We start from the raw sequence: 22,706 nt of genomic DNA, 5'->3' as shown, positions 1-22,706 counted from the left end.
GACAAAGCTTTTGGAGGCAGGAAGCTGGTTTTATAATACCCTATCAGACAGGTTTTGCCTATGAAAGATCAAAATCAAAAGTAGCATGTATCTAAGTTCCATTTTCCCCAAACCATCGATAAGTTTGGGACCCCCTCTTTAGTAGCAACTTGAACTTATCATCATCTGATGGCTATTCAGTACATGTGTGAGGTGGTTGGCAACTTCAGTCCAATTCCTACTGGACACATATCAGGCATAAAAATTTCCAGTTTGCAGTTGTCACTAGCAACAGAGAAGATTGAATGAACATAGTGATTGAAGACCTATCCTCCACCATGCATTGGGATATGGCAGAGTTGAGACATAATGGTGGGAGAGGATGGGAACATTTGCACAACCCCTGCCAATGCTAGTACCTCTCCCAGGGATAGGGGACATCAGTTTCCAAGCTAAGGCTGTCAGTCTGACACTGGCACCATTCATAGGCAATCGGCAACAAGCTAGTGAAGCCAATGGGAATAGTCATATGTTCAATGTAAGAGTTTTGCTGGCTTGAGGCCTACATTCATCCAAACCATTTTCAAACTTTGAAGAATAGAATGTTTCTAAAGTGGGTTTACATAGAAAACTACTGATAACGTCGTTTAAATGAAACATCTGCCCCCTACTGTACCTTGTGGTATGGAGGTGGGTTGATAGGAGGGCTCAGATAGCTGGTATGTTGGCAAGGTTGGCATGGCAGTGGGTGGGAATCCTCCTGGGATCAGGTGGTTGAAAGCCATCAGTTGGTTGGCCCCCGCCTGTTTCCTCCATCTAGCACGACGGTTACTAAACCAGACCTACAAATGTTTTAATTAGGTACATTTGATTTTGTACATTTAACTTAGACACATTACAAATAATGGTACTTTTTAATGTATTTTGCATTTGAAAAGAAGCTAAAAGCTCCATATCTACCACACAAGTCAATCTTCATGGCAATGAAATAAGTCCATGGCAGAACATTACTTGATCTAGTGGCCTGAATACAGGACTGAGAATCAAGAACTCCTACACTCCAACTCCATGTCAGGCACTTCCTCCTCTGCCAATTCACTTAACCTACTATTTTCAAACTGGGGTGATTAAAGTTAGGTACCTATAGCCATATGGTGACAACTAAATAAGTCTCACGAGCACGTGCAATTCCCCCTTATTTAGATGCTTAAATATATATTTAAGTGCCTAACATAACAGATGTTAGTCTTGCCATTTAAGGCACTCTTGGAAGGCACTCAGATGCTACAGTGATGAAGGCAGTACAATAACCTATACAGAATAGAACTTTAAACATGGAATGTGAACACCACAGGCCTTTGTACACAAATTAAATCAGTCCCTCCTAGCAGCTTTTATGCACTCTTCTATGCACGCAGCACCTCACTCTAACACTCCATAACTCTGGATCATATTTTCACATAGAACCATTCTTGAAATTTGTTTCCAGTGTGAGACACAAGCCAGCTATTATTTAGGATTAGCTATGCATATCTTATCTAGAAATCTACTTTTCTTCAATAAACACAGTAATTCCAGACAAACCATCTTCAATTCATGTTCCAAGTTCTCCGTGACTGACTTACAGTGGAATACCAGCGAGAAATAAAAAGTAGGATCTTGTTACTTAGTCAGAAATATATTGTATGTTATGAATTATGACAAGTGCAGTTCTCTTTTATGGTTAAAAAATGTAACGGGCCAGGGCTGATGTGACTTTAGTGGAGCTATGCTGATTTATACCAGGTGAGACTCTAGCCCTATTTGTCAATCAGAGACACTCCCACATTTTCAGTGTGGATCACATCTTAAGAGGTATATTATCTCACAGCCGTCTACCCTCCCATTTACATTTATGCAGACTGCCCGCCTTCTCGCTCACAATCACATACTAGTCCTGCAGCAACTGCACCAATTACTCCATGGAAAATTAATATTAAGACAATGTCTAATTTATGTTTAGCTATTTTTAAATATAATTTAGCTGGTGGTAACAAGGAACAGAATTAGACCCATGTGACCAGCCAGCTCATCACTGACCACTACCAAGTGCTCTACAGACCAGGTTGGGAACCACCAATCTAAATAATACAAATCAGCTTTCTAGGAGTGACATGATTTGTGGCCAGAAAACATAATGCTATACAATGTCTGAAAGACATTACCGTGTTGCACCTCTCAAGCATTCTGCATTCTAAGGGACATAATAGCACTTGGGTAGGTTTGGGTCATCATGCCCAGGGCCGGCTTTAGGCCTATTCCACCAATTCCCCTGAATCGGGCCCCACGTCTAAGAGGGCCCTGCGCCCAGTGAGAACCCCTTCCTTGGCCAGGGGAAGAGGTGCCTTTTTAATTTTTACTCACCTGGCGGCACTCCGGGTCTTCGGCGGCACTTCGGCGGTGGGTCTTTCAGTGCCACCGAAGACCTGAAGCGAGTGAAGGACCTGCCACCGAAGTTCCACCAAAGACTCTGAGCACCACCCGGTGAGTACAAGCCCCACGTGTTTTTTTACACGTGGCTTTTTTTTTTTAAGTCATCCCTGCTGGGCCCCATCGAAACTGTTCGAATTGGGCCCCACACTTCCTAAAGCCGGCCCTGATCATAATCTCTGTCTGTCCCACATATGCTGCTCCACAGGCATCACTCTGAGACTATACATAGCCATTGGACTTCAAATTGCATGGCTGTGCCACTGTATAATGAGAACTGACCCCATCTAGACCCTTCTTCTGCCGGTGTTGAGTGTTTCGGTGTATCTTTCCCAGTTTCACAGCATCACACAAAGCTGGACTGATATTTTGGCTAGGGGGACTGATGGAACCTCCTTTCCACCTCCTCTACAGGCACCCCTCCTTATTTCTGTTGCACCTGGTGCTTCCCCTTCTGGAACAACCCAAAGGTCATAGTGTTATTCCTAGGGTCTCCTTGAACTGGCAAGGAGTCAATGGATAAAGAGAGGATTATTTGGTGAATAACAGTCAGGGCAGACCCAGAGCCACCAGTTTTGGACTCTTCTTCCTATCCTCCAGACTGCCTAAGCCCTGACCAATTTCTCACCCCCATCTTTCTCTTCCTTCAGAGTCACATATTTATTCACCCTCTTCTGAATCCCTTTAATTACCTCATCAGTCCCACAATAAAACATTTACTTTTTGTTGCCCCTGCAGCTGCATAAAGCAGATGTGGTACCTTGTGGAAGAGAAATGGGTTCAAGAGGGAGAAGATGGAGTGAGGTAGCTCTGAAGAGGAGCCCTGGGGGAAGCATGAAAGGGAAAGAGAGAGTGGCAAAATGGGGACTAGAAAAGAGAAATGGAGCTGAGGAGGCAGTGGGTAGCAGCGTCACCTACTCACAAGCTATGATTGACACCCTCCCCCCAATCATTCACTAACCAGCACCTTCTGCACAACTCTCCCTTCCTCAGGTCACCAGGTTATGTGACAATCTTAACACGTTTTATAAACATTAATTGAGCTCTACAACACCACTGTGAGGTGGGTATCAACTCCATTTTATAGAGGAAAGGGAAGGAGAAAGATCCTAGAATAGTTCAGTTCTACTCCGTATAGGTTCTTCTAGTGCCCTCAACTCCAAAGGATCTGACCTTCTTCCAGTATCATGTTAAGCAATGTGACAATTATCTGCCATATGGTTTGTTTTCTCCCTCATCCTCTCCTTCCCCCCATGGGTGGGAGGGAAGGTTAGGGGGAATTGTGTGTGCAGTTTAGGTTTTGTTCTTTTTCGGTTTCTCTTTTAAATACATACACTGCTCTGTGTTTCTGTTAGAGAATGCACGCTGAAGAAAGGTGCTTTCCACTTGGAACAGAAGGTTTGGTGAGATTTGTGGGAGTTTGTTCCAGTTCTGGACTGACCCCAGAGAAAGCCCTTTCTCCCAGTCAGACAAGCTTTATCCTTGTTGTAGAGAGTTCCATTGTGCCTGAGGTCAGCCATGTATTGTGTGAGAGAGTAAATAATACTCTCTATTCACTTTTTCCACATCACTCATGATTTGATAGACCTATAATATCCCCTTTAGTCGACTCTTTTCTAATTAGAACAGCCCTAATCTTTTTGTCTGTCCTCATATGGAAGCTGTTCTGTATCCTTGATCATCTTTGTTGCCCTTCTCTGAACCATTTTCCAGTTCTACTATATTTTTTCTGAGATGGAGCGACCAGAACTGCATGTAATATTCAGGGTGTGGGCACACCATGGATTTCTAAAGTGGCATTATGATATTTTCTGTCTTTTTTTTTTACTCCTTTCCTAATAGATCCTAACATACTGTTAGCCTTTTTGACTGCTTACAATGCTTTAACAAACTTACAGTGTAAGGTCTTGATCCTGCAAATGGATATTCCCATGGATGTACCGACATGCCACTCCACTGACTTCTGTGGGGCTCTACATAGGTTCAGGAACCAATCTGCATAGATCCTGTCAGGGCCTAAAATATTACTACTGTAATCCTACTTAATTGGGACATGCTACATTGGGACAGCAGTTTTATTGGGTAATATCTATGAAAATTGATTTTGCATAATCTAGTGAGCAGTATTAACAGAACTTCCACTTAGTGAAGAGGAATTTAACTAAAGCCATCTAGTGTTTAGTCAGATGCTAAATAGATGTGGAGTTTTAGTTCATAAATTTCAGCTCAATGAATTTACAAACCAAACAATTTAAAATTAACAAACAAATATATATTTTCAATTTGACTTTCTTTGTAAATCTCATTGTGACTTTTACATCAAACCACAAGACTGTATGGACTAGACTAGAGGATGGTGTTTATAACGTTGCATATGAAGGGCCAGTTTTATTATGATGCATTTCATATGTAATGTACTAACTATTAACCATTTTAGAATTATATAGAAACTACTGGCCTGATTCTCTTTGCACTCATGCTGCTGTAAATCAGGAGTAACCACAATGAAATAAATGGAGTTACAACAGTACAAAATTACTGAGAGAGGAGAATGAAGTCCCACAAGTTAAGGCTCAGTACAAATGGTATAAGCTCAGTACAAATGGTCCTTAATTTTTAAAAATGAGCACACTGATGTTTTGAACCCATAACCTTGGATATTGTAGCATGACAGCTTTTACTATTAGGCTATAGATCTCAGATTTTCCTATAGTGTCAGATGACTTCAGAAAAATTCAAGACAAAGTAAACATGCTCACAAATATTATCTATAAAAGCAGCAAAGAATCCTGTGGCACCTTATAGACTAACAGACGTTTTGGAGCATGAGCTTTCGTGGGTGAATACCCACTTCCTCAGATGCATCTGAGGAAGTGGGTATTCACCCACGAAAGCTCATGCTCCAAAACGTCTGTTAGTCTATAAGGTGCCACAGGATTCTTTGCTGCTTTTACAGATCCAGACTAACACGGCTACCCTCTGATACTTGACAAATATTATCTAGATCAGGGATCAGCAACCTTTGGCATACAGGCTGCCATAAGCACCCTGGTAGGCCGGGCGGGTTTGTTTACCTGCCATGTCTGCAGGTTCTGCCAATCGCGGCTCCTGTACATCCCTCGGCCCGCACCTCTTCCTGCAGCCCCCATTGGCTTGGAGCGGCGAACCATGCCCGCGATTGGCTGAACCTGAGGACGCGGCAGGTAAACAAACTGGCCCAGCCTGCCAGGGTGCTTACCCTGCCAGGCCGCGGGCCAAAGGTTGCCGACCCCTGAGCTAGATCCTTACTATATATGTAACCACTGGAGACCTGATTTACATCTGTGTTACTCCAGTTTTCCACTGTGTAACTCCATTGAAATCAGTGGAGTTAGATGGTGCAAAACGGGAGTAACACAGTGGTAAATCAGCCCCAAGGCTTAACAAAAATCACACCATCACACGCAAACACACTGGAAACTCTTTCCTTTTCATTCACAGTGCAGTTCAAACAGCATCAATACATCATGTCAGAAAAGTAGTATGTTTCCCATTCTTTTGACTTAACTTATGTGAAAGTCCCTATATAATGAATTACTTCCTCAGATCTAGGAGAGCCTATAATGCCTTTGCATTCTTTCCTTACTCCTCTGCTATGAGCATGATAATTATCACCAAATGTTAACTTTGTCCATTTTGCACCATAACATCTGGTAGAACCAAAACACCAACTACTCAGCTATTTTACATTTTGATTATACAGTGTAACTAGCCCTCACAAGTAATAGCAGGCAAAGGATCAATGCAGGAACTGATCAGTGGGAGAGCAGACCCTAAGCACTGAGCACTGTAGTGTGACATGTAGAATAGTCACTACCACCATGAATTGTTTGTGCAAGCAAAAGTGATGCACAATCAGGCTGCCACATAACATACATTCAAAGCATATGTTAATACCCCTATGCAGTTTTGACCCCTAATAGGAAATATGATCTATTATTTAATATTTGAATTATAGTAGCACACACAGGCCCTAACAAGGGCATCACCGTGCTAGATGCAATGCAAACACATATAAAAACACAGGATAAACTTTTCAAAGTACCTAAGTGACTTGGAAGCAGCGGGATTTAGGTACTTAGACTCAGATCCTAAAAGCTATTTGGATACCTAACTTCCACTGGTTTCAATAGGAGTTAGGCAGCTAAATACTTTTGAGGATCCAAGCTTTAGAGGCTTAATTTCTATTGACTTTCAATGAGACTTAGGCTCCTAATTGCTCATTTTTGAACATGGGACTCAGGTACTTTTGAAAAGTTTCTACAGTCTTCGACAGAAGAACTGACAATTGAATATATTTGAAGAGTGTTAAAAAAAAACACAGAGGGAGAGGATTTCTTTAAGTCTTCCTAGGTACAGAGGATGACATCGAAGCTGATACTCAGTAATATTTTCCTGATAATGAATTATAACAGAATGAGGAATAGTCTCCTAAAGGAAATATTGGAGGCTCTCTCAGTGGAGACACTTTTAAAAGTAGACTGGAGAAATCACTCAGGTATATGCTAAAGGGAAGAATTCTGCACGGGCAAAGAATGGACTAGATTACCTAATAGACCTTTTCTATCTCTAATTTATAATATTTACGTCTTGCCTTTTGTTATCATATTTTGTTTAAGCAGTTTGTAACGGATCGAGCCAATGTTCTATTTCCTAGATTTTGACTGAGTATTCCTTAAAAGATGCAGTTATTCACTTGGGATCACACTAATGTAATTAGCCTTGACATTTCAACAGTCTTATCATAAACAGAGAGTTTTCTATGTGCTTTTAAGGCAGTAAGATCGTTCAACCAAATGGGCAAAATATTTGAAAAGTGAATTTTGCAAGAGACTAGTGGATATTTTGCACTAAATGCAGCCTGGAAGATATATCAAAGTCAAAAGACTGATGTATTGTTAATGACATTTCTAACTTAAGCCAAAGAATTTGTTCCCTTTGCTTCATAGTGTTTTTCTTTATTTTACATTAGGGATTTTTTTTTCTTTAAGTGTTTGTGTTAAGTTAGTGCTGCAAAAGGCACTGCATTGATAGTGACAGCTCTGGAGTCAGGAGTTCTCTAAGGCCTGGTCTACACGGGGTGGGGAGGGAGAAGGGGCACGGGGAAATGGATCTAAGTTACCCAACTTCAGCTACGTGAATAACGTAGTTGAAGTCAATGCACCTAGACCTACTCACCGTAGTGTCTCCACTGCAGTGAGTTGACTGCTGCCGCTCCCCCGTAGACTCTGCCTGTGCCTCTTGCAGCGACGGAGTACAAGAGTCGATGGGAGAGCGCTCAGGGGTCGATTTATCGCGTCTAGACTAGACTCCTGATAAATTGACCCCCGCTGGATCGATCCAGCAGGTAGTATAGACATATCCTTAGAGTCTCGTCCTCCATTCCTCCCTCAATCAAAATGTCTCAAAGAAAACAAGGGCCTTATCCAAAGCCCATAGAAATCAGTCTTTCCATTGTGTAAGTGGACTTTGGATCAGACCCTAAGAGCTTACTCTGAGCAAGGAGTTGACAATCAGGTCCTGTGTATCCCTGGAATAGATACACCATGGATAGGTCAGCTTTCTCACAATGCCCCACCAATCTGCCCCCATCCTGTTCCAGCTCCTCTGAACGTCAGAGGGATATTCAGGTTCCATGCCTATTCAGACCATGGCCTTTCTGTTGATTCTGCCAAGAGGGGCCCCCATTATGGTGGTGGGTTTTGTGATACGGACAGTTTTCCACTGGACTGACAACATCAGAGACATTTCACAAAACAGTTAAGCTGAGATTTCCAGAGAGGTATTGTGTGCCCAACTTCCATTGAAATTCAAGGCACCTAACTCCCTTAAATTTATTTGAAAATCCCAGATTTATTCTTTTTGTTTAATAACTTCTAAAAAACTATAGTTGAATATTCTCAGAAAATATTTCAATTTACTTGTTTTTTAACATATATTTACCAATTTAAATGCCCCAAATTCAAGCCCTTGGCAGCCGAAAACTGGAAAACAGGATCACAGAATTATTTCCTTTCTTCACTACCATACTTAAACACTGAACCTTTTTTTTTTTGGCCAGTATAGATCTATAGTTAGATAATTTACCAAGATAAATTCTTGCCTCTCTCCAGAAAAATGTCTGTAATCATGTGGATATTTTCTACCAAACTGTACAAAGTATTTTCTTTCTTTTCTTATCTACATGATGTAAAATTGTGCCTCAAAACAGATTCTGTTACTTATAGCAAAGCAGGATTAACAACAGAGATGTGCCAAAAGGTGGTCAGTGTCCCTGAATCTATACCTTACATTAGCCATCTTCTATCCCAGAGGGGTAGGCTGAGTAGTTTTGACTACTCACTCAATCTACTTTAGGGGAATGCAGCTTCAGTAAAGTCTTGACTCTTGACACAGCTCATCCTTTCATATCATTTTTCAGTGACTGCCTAGCTCATGAGTTCAGTTTGTTACTTAAAAAAGAAAGAGACGCTATTAAATCCACTGGATTGGATTTTAAATTTTCAATTTTAAAAGCTCACTAAAACCTAACAAAAGCGATGGCAACATCTTTGTCACTCTGTCTTGCCTGCCTTTCCTCTCCCCATCCCATCCTTACAGAAAAGCACAAAAGAAAGAAAAAAAATACATGTAACTAAATATCTATGAAAAGGATATCCATTTTTAAAAAAAACGACTGGAGACTTCTAGGCTTAGAAGAGTTTTTCCACTTGCAGCTGACCTGATTAGTCTGTTACATAGCATTGCTCCATAAATAAGGCAGTAGCAAGCTCACCATTGTAAATTGGATTTTGAAATATGCCATCTGCACATTAATTTTTTTCTTTTTTCTTTTTTTTTTTAAAGAATCAATCTGAATTTTCACACACATGATTTTTTCCCCTGTAAAGTTTGAAACAAAACAAACAGGGGATTTGGGAGAGAAGAGACAACATAAAAATAGATGTTTTCACTTTGTGAATTTTTTTCTTATTTATTTTTTCTTTAGCATATCATAACTAAAATTGAGATGTTAGTCTAGCAATTCCATATCTGGTGTAATCTGTTGCCTTTGATTAATTACAGGGAAGTTATGAATGGAAATTATTTCCTTATTAAGAACCAGAATTTGCCAACATTATTCATGCTTAGTAATACTTTGTGAGTAGTTCTATCACTTTCAATTGGATTAGTCGGAGAGTAAGGTACTAGTTAATATGAGTATAGGTGGCAGAATGTGGTGCTAAATCAGAGGCATACACAGACTGCAGATGGTCTGCTTGGGGGCAAATGTAGGGGCATAGGCACATGGGGGTCCAAGGGCAGTCCGGGGAAGAGAAAGCCACATGGAGATAGAGAATAATCTAAGGAAGAGCAGGTTCCACCCCTGCAAGCTCTGCCAACAGTTTGTGAGGCACTCCTCTTACAAAGCAACTTTTAAATACTTTTATTAAAAAAAAAACTAAGGAAATTCCCAGGCAAAAAACTTGGTGGAGGTGGAAATAATGCTTCCCATATTAAATCACTTACTTAAGGAATAATGTCATAGGAAGTGTGGTTCCATTGTAACAATTCCACTATATTAGCATCCACTGAATGAATGAAAGCTGAGAAATTCCCATCCTCAAACAGCACACATCTGCATTACATCACTGACTTCAAAATGGAGAGTTGACCTAACTGGACTTCCCTATTCTTGTTGATGGGCTGATTGTACATTACTGAGGCATGAATACAAAGTGCCCCCTCCCTTACATGGTTACAGCGATAGGCGCTGACTCTGTGAGTGCTCCACAGCTGGAACACCCACGGAAAAAAATAGTGGGTGCTCACCACCCACCGTCGGACCCCACCAATCAGCTCCTCCCCCCCACAGTGCCTCCCGCCTGCTGCGATCAGCTGTTTAGCAGCATGCAGGAGGCACTGGGGGGATGGGGTGGAGTGAGGGCAGGGCATGCTCAGAGATGGGGGTGGAAGAGGGTGGGAAGAGGCAGGGCAGGGTGGGGCCTTGGGGGAAGGGTGGTGTGGGTGCGGGGCCTGGGCAGAGCCAGGGTCAAGTACCTCTGGAGAAATGGGCTGGCGCCTGTGACTAAAACTAACTTCTGCCACATAGAGTCACAGAAATGTAGAGCAGGATGGTCATCAAGTCCAGCCTGCTGTGCTTAGACAGGACCAAGTAAAGCTAGACCATCCCTGACACGTGTTTGTCCAACCTGTTCTTTAAAACTTCCAATGATGGGGACTCCACAACCTCTCTCAGAAGCCTATTCCAGAGCTTAACTACCCTTATAGACAGAAAAGTTTCTCCTAATATCTAACTTAAATCTTCCTTGCTGCAGATTAAGCCCATTACTTCCTGTCCTACCTTCCGTGGTCATGGAGAACAATTGATTGCAGTCCTCTTTATAACAGCCCTTAACATATTGGAAGACTTACCAGCTCATCCTTCAGCATTCTTTTCTCAAGAATAATGCCCAGTTTTTTTAGCTTTTCCTCATCAGTCAGATTTTCTAAACTTTTTATCAATTGTTGTTGTTGTCCTCCAGACTCTCTACATTTTACCCATATTTTTCCAGTCCTCCAGCTGAGGCCTCACTATTGTTGACATACAACACCTCTGTTAATACACTCCAGAATGACATTAGCCTTTTTGCAACTGCATCGCATTAACTCATATTAATTTGCAATCCCCTATAATCTCCAACTGCTTTTCAGCAATGTTACCACCTGGTCCATTATTTCCCATTTTGTAGTTATTCATTTCAGTTTTGCTTCTTTAGTACACACTTTGAACTTGTCTTTATTGAATTTCGTCTTCTTGAATTCAGGCCAGTTCTCCAGTTTGTCAAGGTCTTTTTGAATTGTAATCCTGTCCTCCAAAATGCTGGCAACCCCTCCAATCTTGGTGTCATCCTCACATTTTATAAGTATGCTCTCCACTGCATTATCCATTATTATTAATGATAATATTGGATAGATCCAGGACTGACCCTTGTGGGATCCTACCAGATATGGCCTCCCAGTTTGACAGCAAACCACAGGTAACTACTCTTTGAGTACGGTCTTTCAACCAGCTGTTCACCCATCCTATAGTAATTTCATCTAGGCCACATTCCCCTAGTTTGCTAATGAAACTGTCATGTGGGACTGTCAAAAGTCTTATTACAGTCAAGGTATATCACATCTACTGCTTTTCCCCTCACCACTAGGCCAGCAACCTTGTCCAAAAAAAAGAGGGGGTGGGAATTAGGTTGGTTTGTCATAATTTGTTCCTGACAAATCCATGCTGCTTATACCTAATAACTCTATTATCCTTTAGGTGCTCACATATTGATTGTTTAATTGGTTCGAGTATCTTTCCAAGGATGAAAGTTAGTCTCAGTGGTCTATTATTCCTTGGGCCATCTTCAAGGCCATACACAATCACGTGGAAAGGACAGGATTTCACATCCCTTCACCAAAATTTATCACATTAGGGATAATCCCCCACTCTGCAAATATATGGCTTTTCAAATGTAAAGTAAGTGTCATACTGCAAAACTGTTAAAAAAGATACAAAGCTGTCATATCTTACAATGCTATAACCTTTGTAAAGGCTAGCAAAGAAATTAGATAGATTACATTCCTAGGGCACAGGATCTTAGGGAATGTACATCTCAAAAGCCATGTTCTTCAGAGTTCCTCAAGTATACAGATAATTCATAGCTTGGCTGGAGTGATTTAAGTTGTTTGCAACAGGCTGTGAATGTCTTAGAGCCTTATCAAGATATTGGGTCTGATTCATAGTTATGATCTGGCCCCTTTGTACCTCTCACTGTAGAAAGCGTGCTGGTGAAGGAAGGAGGTGTGCAGGGGGCAGAGAAGTGGAAACCTCTCTATTACACCAATCTTCCACTGGTGTAAAGTCCTTGAGGACCTAGCAATGGTGACAAAGTTAAAGCAACCCTTTAGTTGCTCTGATATCCTGGCCATGCCAGCACAGAATCAAGGAGAAGAAACTGGTCCCGTTCCTCTTCCCTGCACCAAGCAGAGCTTAGACACTGGGCAAAAATCAAGCCCCACATTTACAAGTCCTTAATTAAAGGGCTTGTCTACACTGGAGACATTTTCTAACCAGGAGGTGGTCTTCAAACTGATTCAGTAAAAATGGGTCAGGACACCTCAAACTGGATCTACACTACATTTCTAATCAGTTTTTAAATCAGTTTAGCAGACTGTTTTTTCAAACCTGCCAGAAAATGTCCCCAGTGTAGGCATGCCCAAATGTCTTACAAATAATATGCCATGATGAGTGCATAGGTTGGAAAAAGAGAGCAAAGTTATGATTCTTTGGGTGACCATGCATTTTATTTTCTAATGCACAGGGGAGGCTTTTAAACACAGTCTTAACTTTGCATTTCCAAGCTTCCTAGCATCTGAGATTTTGGATTCAGTTATTATGTTCTGTTAGGGCTAGATGCTGCCTAGATCGTGTGTGTCCTGATTAAGGGCCAGACAGAATTGCAGCCCCTGGATGCAGAGGAGTAAAGGAACTGCTTTGTCCGGACTCTTTCTGGAGTAGAGGCAGAATCAGGATTGGTTTTGGCAGATATTTCAAAGTGTATAAAGACTAGTAACTGACACACAACAGTATCTGATGTTACAGTAGCCGGGAGGGGGCGGGGGCGGGGAATGACACAGCTATTGATAATGATCATTTTTCTAGGCTTCTATCGTATTGTTCTCTTTAACCTCTGAGGATAGGACAAGAAGCAAGGGGCTGAAATTGCAACAAGGGCAATTTAGGTTAGACATTAGGAAAAAATTCCTAACTATCAGGGTAGTTAAGCACTGGAATAAATTGCTTAGGGAGGTTGTGGAATCTCCATCATTGTCTAACCTGCTCTTAAAAATCTCCAAACAGCTGTCAGGGGTCGTCCTGCCTCAGTGCAGAGGACTGGACTAGATGACCTCTTGAGGTCCCTTCCAGTCTTATGAGTCTATGATCGTTACCCACCAAAAAAACAAAACAAAACATGTAAATCAATGAAAGATGATTACGCAAAACTACGAATGCATGTCATTATAGCCATCCACCTCCTCATCCTTAAATCACTTTGCAATTTTCCTTTTATGATTCTTCTTTTAGATCATGTCCTTCATACCTGTGTTTTATGCAATACTGTGTACAATCTCCAGCTAGTGCTGAACTACTTTGGCAGACTTCTAGTGTTCCAGGCAGATGGCAAAGACTAAGCAAGTACCCACAGACTGGCTATTTCAGATGAAGCTCCTCTTTAATCCAGAAAAGGCTTAGTTCTGGCATTTTAATCATTGATTGACTGGGATCTTTCCTTCCATGCTGGGTTAAGTCAAAGATCCATATGTTAGATGTACTAGGGAATTTGTGAGGCTGTAGATCATAGCATTGGTGAGAGTCCCAAGGGAACAGAGGAAGTCATAAGGAATGTAAGAAGTCACAGGGTTAAAGCTACATTAAGACAGCTGTTATGTTAATGAGAGTTCTGCTTTTCTTCTAACTGTGGGTCACTAATTAAGAAAAATATTAATAACTTTTTTATTGTTTTCACATTTGACATTAAAGTTAATGTACACTGGAACGCCATACTCAAGAAGCTATTCTTACTCCTAATAGACCTACTATAGAAGATCATAGCTGTTATATTTGTGCACAGCACATCTCATTGTCACTGCTGAGTTTAGTCTAGTGCAGTACAATTCCATTTAAGATGCTGTCATCTGTTTTGTTAGCTTTTCACTCTCAGTAAAGCTAATAATGGAACTATGCCTCATTGAGTTTATCTTCTCAAAGAACTACGGTTCATCCATGCAGTAGATTTGCTTTCCTAATTGTAACAGGATAGTTATGAGAGCTTTGTGAACACTTCAGTAAGAAAGTAAAAAATGGACAAAATTCAAAATGGCTGGATCCGTGAGGAAGTATACACAGCAACAGAGCTGTGTTGCAATTGGCACTCTTATTCTGCAAGGGTTAGTGCAATATTTTTGGTTATTTGTTTCAATTTACAGGGATTTGGACCCCCCTCCCCACCCAGATTCAACTTCAAAAGAACTCAAAACATCAAAGCAAAATTCAGCCAAAGCAACCAAATTTCATTTGTTTTCCTTCCTGAAATATGTGCAGACACACATTTTGCCTGAGTTCAACACCCAAAATTAAGCTTACCCAAGACCACTCAAAATTAGCTCAAAATGGGGCACAAATCCTTTGAAATGAATCACAACTGTTAGCAAATCTGATCCTTGTCTTCAGTTAGTAATGGAACTCCAAACCAGGCAAGTTTTGTATGATTTTGGGTTTGGTAGTGTGATAGACCCAGGCCAGCTGGGTACAGCAGAGTAGCCTTATTGGTAGTCAAAGGACCTCCCCACAGCCTAAGGGGAGGATCCACAGGACCTGGATAATCAAATAATTCTAGGGGACAATTAATGAAATAACAGGGACAGGAGTGTGTTCAAAGGGCTAAACATAGGGAACCTAACAGGGACACCGAGCAGAGAACCACAGACAGCGCCCATTGCTCCTTGAAGGCATCAAGGGAGCCAGCGGACGCCGCCCAGAGGAACTCTGCCGGGATGTGTGAACGGACTGAGGAGTGGAAATAGGCCCCACAGTCACAGGAAATCCTGTTGGCCAGCCTCCTCTCCCTGGTTTTGTAGCTGGCCAGTTTGGCCAGAGCCAAGAAGAGTTGACAAGGAGGTCCCGCGCCTTTGTGGGGCCTCGGATGAAGAGTGCGTAAATGAACAGGTGAGAGGAAAAGTGCAACCAAAAACGTAATAATATATCTAAGAGGAGCCAGAATAGGGGCTGCAACCTGGCACACTCCAGATAAACATATGCCAGGGTTTCCCTCACGCCACAGAAGGGGTAGGTGTCCAGCATATGGGTGAACCGCGCCAAGTAAACGCCCATGCTCACGGCCCCGTGAAGGAGCTGCCAACTGATATCCCCGGCGGGCCTCGGAACCAGAGTGGAGGTACAGCAGAGTACTGAAGGGGGATATACTGGCCACTGGATAAGCAGTTTTCTGATCCCTGAGTGACCAGAGCAGGGGCTGCTCCAGGCTAATGAGAACACCTGACTCCAATTAACCTGCTAAGAGTCAGGTGAGGCTGTTGAGCACCTGATTCTAATTAAGGCCCCTCTGATGCTATAAAAGGGTTCACTCCAGTCAGGCCAAAGAGAGCCAGGGAGTCAGAGGAGAGGAAGTGCAGCTGAAGGGCTCGTTAATGAAGACACCCTCAAGTCATTGGTAAGGGAGCCCTAAGGTAAGGGTGAAGAAGGGAGAAGCAGGAGAGCTGTGGGGAAGTGACCCAGGGAAATGTAGCGACTCTGGCAATGGAAGGTCAGCTGTCAACAGCTGCTACCATTAGGGTCCCTGGGCCGGATCCCAGAATAGAGAGTGGGCCTGAGTTCCCCCCAACCCACCACTACAGAAACACCTCCTGGGAGGGGAAGATGGGCCCGTCAGGACAGGAGGCTAAACTGTTTTGGTAAGAGGCCGTAGGAGCAACAGAGACTGGGAGTTCTCTCACCAACCTCCTTGCTGGCTTATGATGAAAAGGGCTTAGTAGACTGTATCCCTGGCCCTAGAGAGAGAAGGACTATGTGGAGTGTTGCAGTGAGCCTCTGAAGCTAGCATAAACTGCCTGGAAGTGCAGGACCCACGGGGACAAGGCTGGAGCTCTGCCACAGCAGAAAGCAGTTCCCTTTGGCAACTATGAAGCAGAAAGTGTCTGATGCACTCTGAACCTAAACTCTTTGGGACGGTCCATTCCAGAATTGGCCAAATGGGGGGGTTGGAAACCCGTTTTATGCCTATTTATATAATCCCACTATTTTCTCCATCAGATTTTTAATTTGTTTACATTTACTCAGGGTACGTCTACACTACAGGATAAATTAGAATTAGCTTAAACCGATTTTAGAAAACAGATATTATAAAGTCGATTGTGTGGGTCCACACTAGGCACATTAATTCGGTGGTGTGCGTCCGTGGTCCGAGGCTAGCGTTGATTTCTGGAGCGGTGCACTGTGGGTAGCTACTGTAAAAGAATGAGGCCAATAATGTCGATTTGCGTCCACACTAACCCTAAATCAATATAGTAATATCGATTTTAGCATTACTCCTCTCATTTTGTAGGAGTACAGAAATCGATTTAAAGAGCCCTTTAAATCGATATAAAGAGCAGTGTAGTGTGGACGGGCGCAGCGTTAAATCGATTTAACGCTGTTAAAATCGGTTTAACAGCGTAGTGTGGACCAGGCCTCAGATCCATATTATTTTGAAAATATGTACGTCCAAGGATTTCTTAATTGAAGTGACAATGGGGATGAAAGGAGACACCATATACTTGAAAGCTCGTCAACTTCATAAGTTAAAGTGCAAGTAGTTTCAGGTAGTACACATCTGAGTCACCCTTTCAACTTTTGCGGTTTACAGTCAAATTTTCCTTATTTTTTTTTTAAATTCTCTTCCATGTTGCTGTCCAATACAAACCAGGAGAAACTAGCTAATTAATTATAGTGGGGAAAACAGAGAAATGGACTATATACAAAGTGTTGTCAAATGTGCAAATTAAACAAATTGGGAAAACATATAATTTTTTTCTCTATTCTCTTTCCATTACATTCATTGTAAGTGTATCATGATCTGTAAACAACAAAAAACTCTCCTTCAAAGTTATCCACAGTTATGAAAATCGGAAAACCATTGTCCATTGGTAGGTGTAAAAAAAAAAAAAACAACAAACAACCCAACAACTGAGCTTATAAACAACCTGGTTTCTCATTTTTCCTTTTATCGCACATTATAGTTATGCAAGAACAAACAAAATGACTGCTCAGTTTTCTAATAAACCTATGCAATGACAGAAAAGGAACTGCTTTTTTAGACAGCTTTTTAAACATGTACCTGAACCCGAGCCTCAGTAAGTTTGGCTCTTTGTGCAAGTTCTTCCCGAGTGTAAATATCAGGGTAGTGGGTCCTCTCAAAAGCTCTTTCCAGTTCTTCTAGTTGTTCTGCAGTAAAGGTTGTTCGACTACGACGCTGCTTTCTTTTTAAAGGTAAATCTGGTTCAGAATCTATGTCAGAGCCTTCATCAGATTGGGGTGCTGATGCTGGAAGAAAAATCAGGGAGCAATAAGGTTCTAGCTGACAAAACCAAAAGAAAAAGTAATCCATGATTATTTTTTTCCACTGGGGAATAAATAGCTTCATATATAAATCTTGATTCATTTGGTAAATTTGATTCTAGAATGGATACACTCTAATCTGAGAGCAGAAATAAATGCTACATTACAGTGTATTACTGGTACATTTGCTGAGATGAATGAATAATTCTCAACCATTTGTTCAATGAATGTATCCTCTTTTCCTGGCCCTGGGATATCTGGAAGCAGATTATGATCTCCTTGAATGTATGTGTTATTCAAACATATTCAATCAATTTTTTACTCTATCAGATTATTGCAGGTATTTGAAATTCGATCTGTACTGCTTCATTTTCATTGGTCAGATAGGATCAAGACTGTATGGCTTTTCTCCTGATTGAGAAAACAAATAAGCACTTGCAGCTAATTTAAAATTTTGCCCCAATGAACACCCATGAGTGTGACTTTGAAATTCTTTTTTCATAGATGTGTCAGTAAAACCTGATTGCTCAAATTATTATGGAAATCGAATACAAAAAGGACATGAGCATATCTGAAGCAAATTCATTTTTAAATGTGATTAAATATTTGCATAACATCTTTTGCATTATTTGTCCAGTTCTGCATAGTACTTCCACATCCATACAAGTATAATTCAACAGGATTATATTTTCATAATCATTTGCTAATTATCTATCTTGTGCCTTCCTGAAACTCTGCTAGTAGGTGTGGACAAGTGTTAATGCTCATATAAGATCTCATCTAGTATTGTGTAGGGAGCTTATATAGGAATATGAGCACTGAGCATATACTAAGAGCTGTAGTTTGTGTTTGACCTTATTCTCCACTGTATTATCAATTATTACTCAGCTCGTTGATAAGGGCCAAGTTCTTCAGTGGAATTTTGCTCAGTTAAGGATGGCAGAAGTTGAACCATTGTTTTTATTAGCTGCATATCAGTTGCTGGCACAAAAAGTACAACTGCTTTTAGCAAAAATAAAAATACACATGAAGGGCCAGGTTCATGTCTGATTGATTAAATTGACCTGCATCAGGGATGAATTAGGTCAAAATAGTATAGGTGCTTTTCTGACACCAGAATGTGTGTCTAACAATTAAAACTCTGTCCTAAACAAAATAACTCTAACCCAATCCTCCCCCTTCAGTCTCTTCCTGGGATTCCACCATAGGAGATTACATTCATGTTCCAGCTGGGACACCATAAATTTTCCACACTAACAGAGGCAGCCTGGGAGATGTGCTGAACGAGTGCATCCCATAGGTTCCCTAGATCTGCCCATGCTGGCTCTGCTAACCTTCTGGGCTGCACAGCCAATGCAAGATGCCCCTGTGGAACAGGGGTTACTGACAGATTGCATGACGGTGCTCCCCTACCTCAGCTGACTTTCCCCTACAAATGGCAAGAGCCTTGATTACATTGTGACATTTACAAACATTTTAGGTCATCAGCAAGGGCAAAGATTAAAGAAAATAATGTAAGGAGTACAGAGAAATCGGGATTTAAATTCTTATCAGATTCTTATACAGACCAAAATACTCCAAATGTATTTCAAGAACTTGTCCTTGTAATTTCTATGCAGTAGATTAATCACATCTAGAAATGAATACAGTTAAGTGACTAACATAATGGCTCTATTGTTCTGTTTCTCATTGTTTTGTTTCTAGAAATAAGCCTAACCCAAAATGCTTGTTTAAACACTCCCAAAGTTTGGTTAGATTCAGATCAGATCCATACTTTGCAACTGGACTTTATTTTTATTATGTTTATTAAACAAACAAATCCCCCCGATCCAACTTCCCCCAGATATGAGGAAGCTCAGATCTAGAAATGATTTTGCAGCTCAAGCTCACCTCTCCTAGTTTCCTAGTCTCTATGGGGAGAAGATAGTAACATGGATGCTGGGAGAGCTCAGACATATGGTTCTGTGCAGTTGCTCTGTATCCTCATATCTATAAGGCCTATGAAGTGTATACTGTGCAGACTCAAAAATGTCTACAAATAGAGCAGAGAGACAAGCTGGGTGAGGTAATATTTTTTATTGGACCAACTTCTGTTGGTGAGAGAGACAAGCTTTCAAGCCACAGAAGTTGGTCCAATTAAAAAATATTATCTCATCCACCTTGTCTCTCTAATATCCTGGGACCGACATGGCTACAACCACACTGCATAGACATACAGTACGTTTTCTTCCTTGTTCTGATAGGGGTGGGGGAGGGGTTAATATAGATGCCACTTCTATCTTATACTGACTTCATTTCAAAAGTCTCTTCCAGAACCCTGGCAACATCCTCTCTCCTCCTCCATCAGGTAATTGTAATAGAAAAGGGTGGGGTGAGGGGTGGTATAAGGGCGGCAGCTCATGTGAGCGGAGACTATCCCAGGAGGCAAAAATTCCCTCATCCATTAAACTCTGCAAGAGAACCCATCCAGCAACGGGAAGGAGACTCCCCACTGATTTTACAATTCATCATTTTATTGAAATACCTAGCACCACTTCTACCTTAAATAAAATGAAATAGATTATTGGTACAGACCTTGATATAAAATAATCCCCTGAACATGACTCATTGAAGCATAACTAAAAACACAAAGCCAGAACAGAAATCTCATTTTAACTCTAGCTAAAGAGACTGACTTGTTTAGTTCCAACTATTTTACATATTCAATTTCACTCAAGCTGTTTGAACCAATAAGTACACCTAATCTATTTACCCAGTCTTGCGTGTAGGAAGACAAGGTCCTTTTACAGGCAACTCAGCTGAAGAGTTTATGAATTTCTGGATACACAGAGGAATAGCTATTGCTAGTACAGAGACACTCAACAACACACTAACCAGTCAGATGTCTAAATGACTTCATAGATTGCTAGGATACAGCAATTAGATTAACTTTAATCTCATCTGTAAACTATTTCAGTCATCCAGCCACAATAAATGTTTTGGGACCAATCCTGCAGGCATCTTGGCCAAAACTCCCATTTTAGTTAATAATTGTAATGCATTGAGAAGCACATATAACTCCCAGTCTCTCACCTCAATGAGAGCCTTGTCTGAGCAAGACTTGAAGAATTTGGGCCCTAAAATTAGAGTACCCACTCTATTTTTCAAATAAAGAACAGACAGCATGATCTGCTGATTCCAAACAGTTTAATTCTATGTTTCAATGTGGTTCAAAACCCTCTTCATTATCAAGTAAATTTCTAGCATATCATGAAATAAATACAACTCCTTGTTCTTTGAATTTGTCTTAGTTCCCAATATATTTGACCAAATCATTTCAGGTCTTTTACCTTCTTCAAAACTTGCATGGTTACAAACACCAGCATTAAACCATCCCAGAAGCTTCAAAACAGAAAAAAACACAACCTTCTCTAAGTATCTTCCCCACAGCGGCTCCAGACATAATCATTCTCTGTTGCTATGACAACTCAACTGGAACAGCTATGTGGCTAATGAGTTAGACTAAGAGAAGTTGGTGCTTCTGTTAGAAGAGCACAACCGAACTGTTAATGGTTTTCTGTACCTGCCTGTGGTAAAACCTGAAACAAGACTCAGGAAATCCTGGTAGGTCCGCTTTTGAGACACTTTCTCTCCCAAAGGCTCCCTTTGATTGGGAGGGATTTATAAGTTTCTGAAGAACAATGAGAGTCTGGCCTTAAAACCTATGAACACCACGAAGGAATCCGTGAAAGGAAGCTCCAAACCTGTCAATATCAGGGCCTCTTTCAGTACTTTTCTCCCAGCATCCCTCAGGAGGCAGGCTGATGCTGCTGCCCTATCTATCTAAACGTGTGTCTTCAAAGCTACCGTGGGGTATAGAGGACACACAGAGTATGCCCAGCTTGTGTAGTCAGTGAGGAATGGCTTAGGAACAGGAGCGACGAAAGTTCTCTAAGGAGTGGGGGGCTGCCAGCACCCAAACTCAGGCCCCACCCCCCATATCACCCCTTCCCCTGGTGGCCCCTTTCCTCACATCACCCTTTCTCCCCAAGCCCCCACCCTCATGCCACCCATTCCCTCTGAGCCCCTGCACGTTCTGCCTGTGAGGCCCGCCCCTGCACCACCTCTTCCCCCAAAACCCCATCCCCACTTGCTTTCTCTGCCCCTTCCTACCCATTGTTTGCCTTACAGCCGGTAAGAAGTGATGGGGCCCATGGTCCCATGTCTCCTCCTCCTGTTCTGGCACCCCTTCTTAGGAAAGGAAAGTAGAATGTCCTACACACCTGAAACCTACAGTATAGTACCTACACAGCTTTCTATGTGCCCAGGAAGTGCCTCCCACATCCACACTGCTATTGTTAACAGTATAGTGTCCCACTGCCACCCAGGGCCGGTGCAACCATTTAGGCAAACTAGGCAGTCACCTAGGGCGCTAGGATTTGGGGGGCGCCATTTTCTTCGACAGCGACTGCAGCGGCAGGATCTTCGGCCGCCCCAGTCGCCACTGACATTTAGGCAGAGGAAGCTGGGGCAGGGGAGCGCAGGGGGGTGGCACACAAGGGAACTCCCCACCCCCAGCTCACCCTTGCACCGCCTCCTCCCCGAGCACGCCATGGCTGCTTCACTTCTCCCGCCTCCCAGGCTTGCGGCACCTAAGCTGATTGGCACCGCAAGCCTGGGAGGCGGGAGAAGTGAAGCAGCGATGGTGTGCTCGGGGTGGAGACGGAGCAGGGGTGAGCTGGGGCGGGGAGGGGGTGCCTCAGGGCGGAGGGTGAGGGGTGGGCGCAAGATGGAAGTTTCGCCTAGGGCACGAAACATCCTTGCACCAGCCCTACTGCCACCCCCTGCCAGAGCCTTTCTCCACCAGAGTGAAAGGCTCCAGCAGTAGGGAAAGGCTAAGGCCTGGGGAGGTAGAGAAAGTTTCTGGCAGCTCCTGGCTTCTGGAGCCTTTCCCCATTGCCTCCCCTCTGAGGTAGGCTCTCCTCACTACTTCCCCGCTGCCAGACATCTGTAGCTACACACCACAGTGACATGTATGGAGACAGCTGCCTCCCACTGAGGCATGTAGCTACATGCGTAGTGCCTATACTCTACATGCAGCCCT

The 22,706-nt window shown here is 42.2% G+C and overlaps 1 protein-coding gene across 4 annotated transcripts in view; it reads right to left on the bottom strand.

The window, feature by feature from the left end:
* The window catches only part of PAX3 (paired box 3), a 102,068-nt gene that overhangs the window by 14,670 nt on the left and 64,692 nt on the right, over positions 1-22,706 (bottom strand). For 2 of the 4 annotated variants that reach the window (XM_030575172.1, XM_030575171.1), the window contains 2 exons: positions 17,403-17,602; positions 656-821 (listed from right to left, as the gene is read on the bottom strand). In XM_030575172.1, coding sequence (XP_030431032.1) covers positions 656-821; positions 17,403-17,602 — 366 coding nt within the window. Of the gene's footprint in view, positions 1-655; positions 822-17,402; positions 17,609-22,706 lie in introns of all 4 variants that reach the window. The other 2 variants (XM_030575168.1, XM_030575169.1) reach the window with 1 other exon arrangement.

This window comes from Gopherus evgoodei, chromosome 9 (genome assembly GCF_007399415.2).
Source record: "Gopherus evgoodei ecotype Sinaloan lineage chromosome 9, rGopEvg1_v1.p, whole genome shotgun sequence".
Classification (NCBI taxonomy): domain Eukaryota; kingdom Metazoa; phylum Chordata; order Testudines; family Testudinidae; genus Gopherus; species Gopherus evgoodei.
This window is presented reverse-complemented; position numbering and strand designations above follow the sequence as displayed.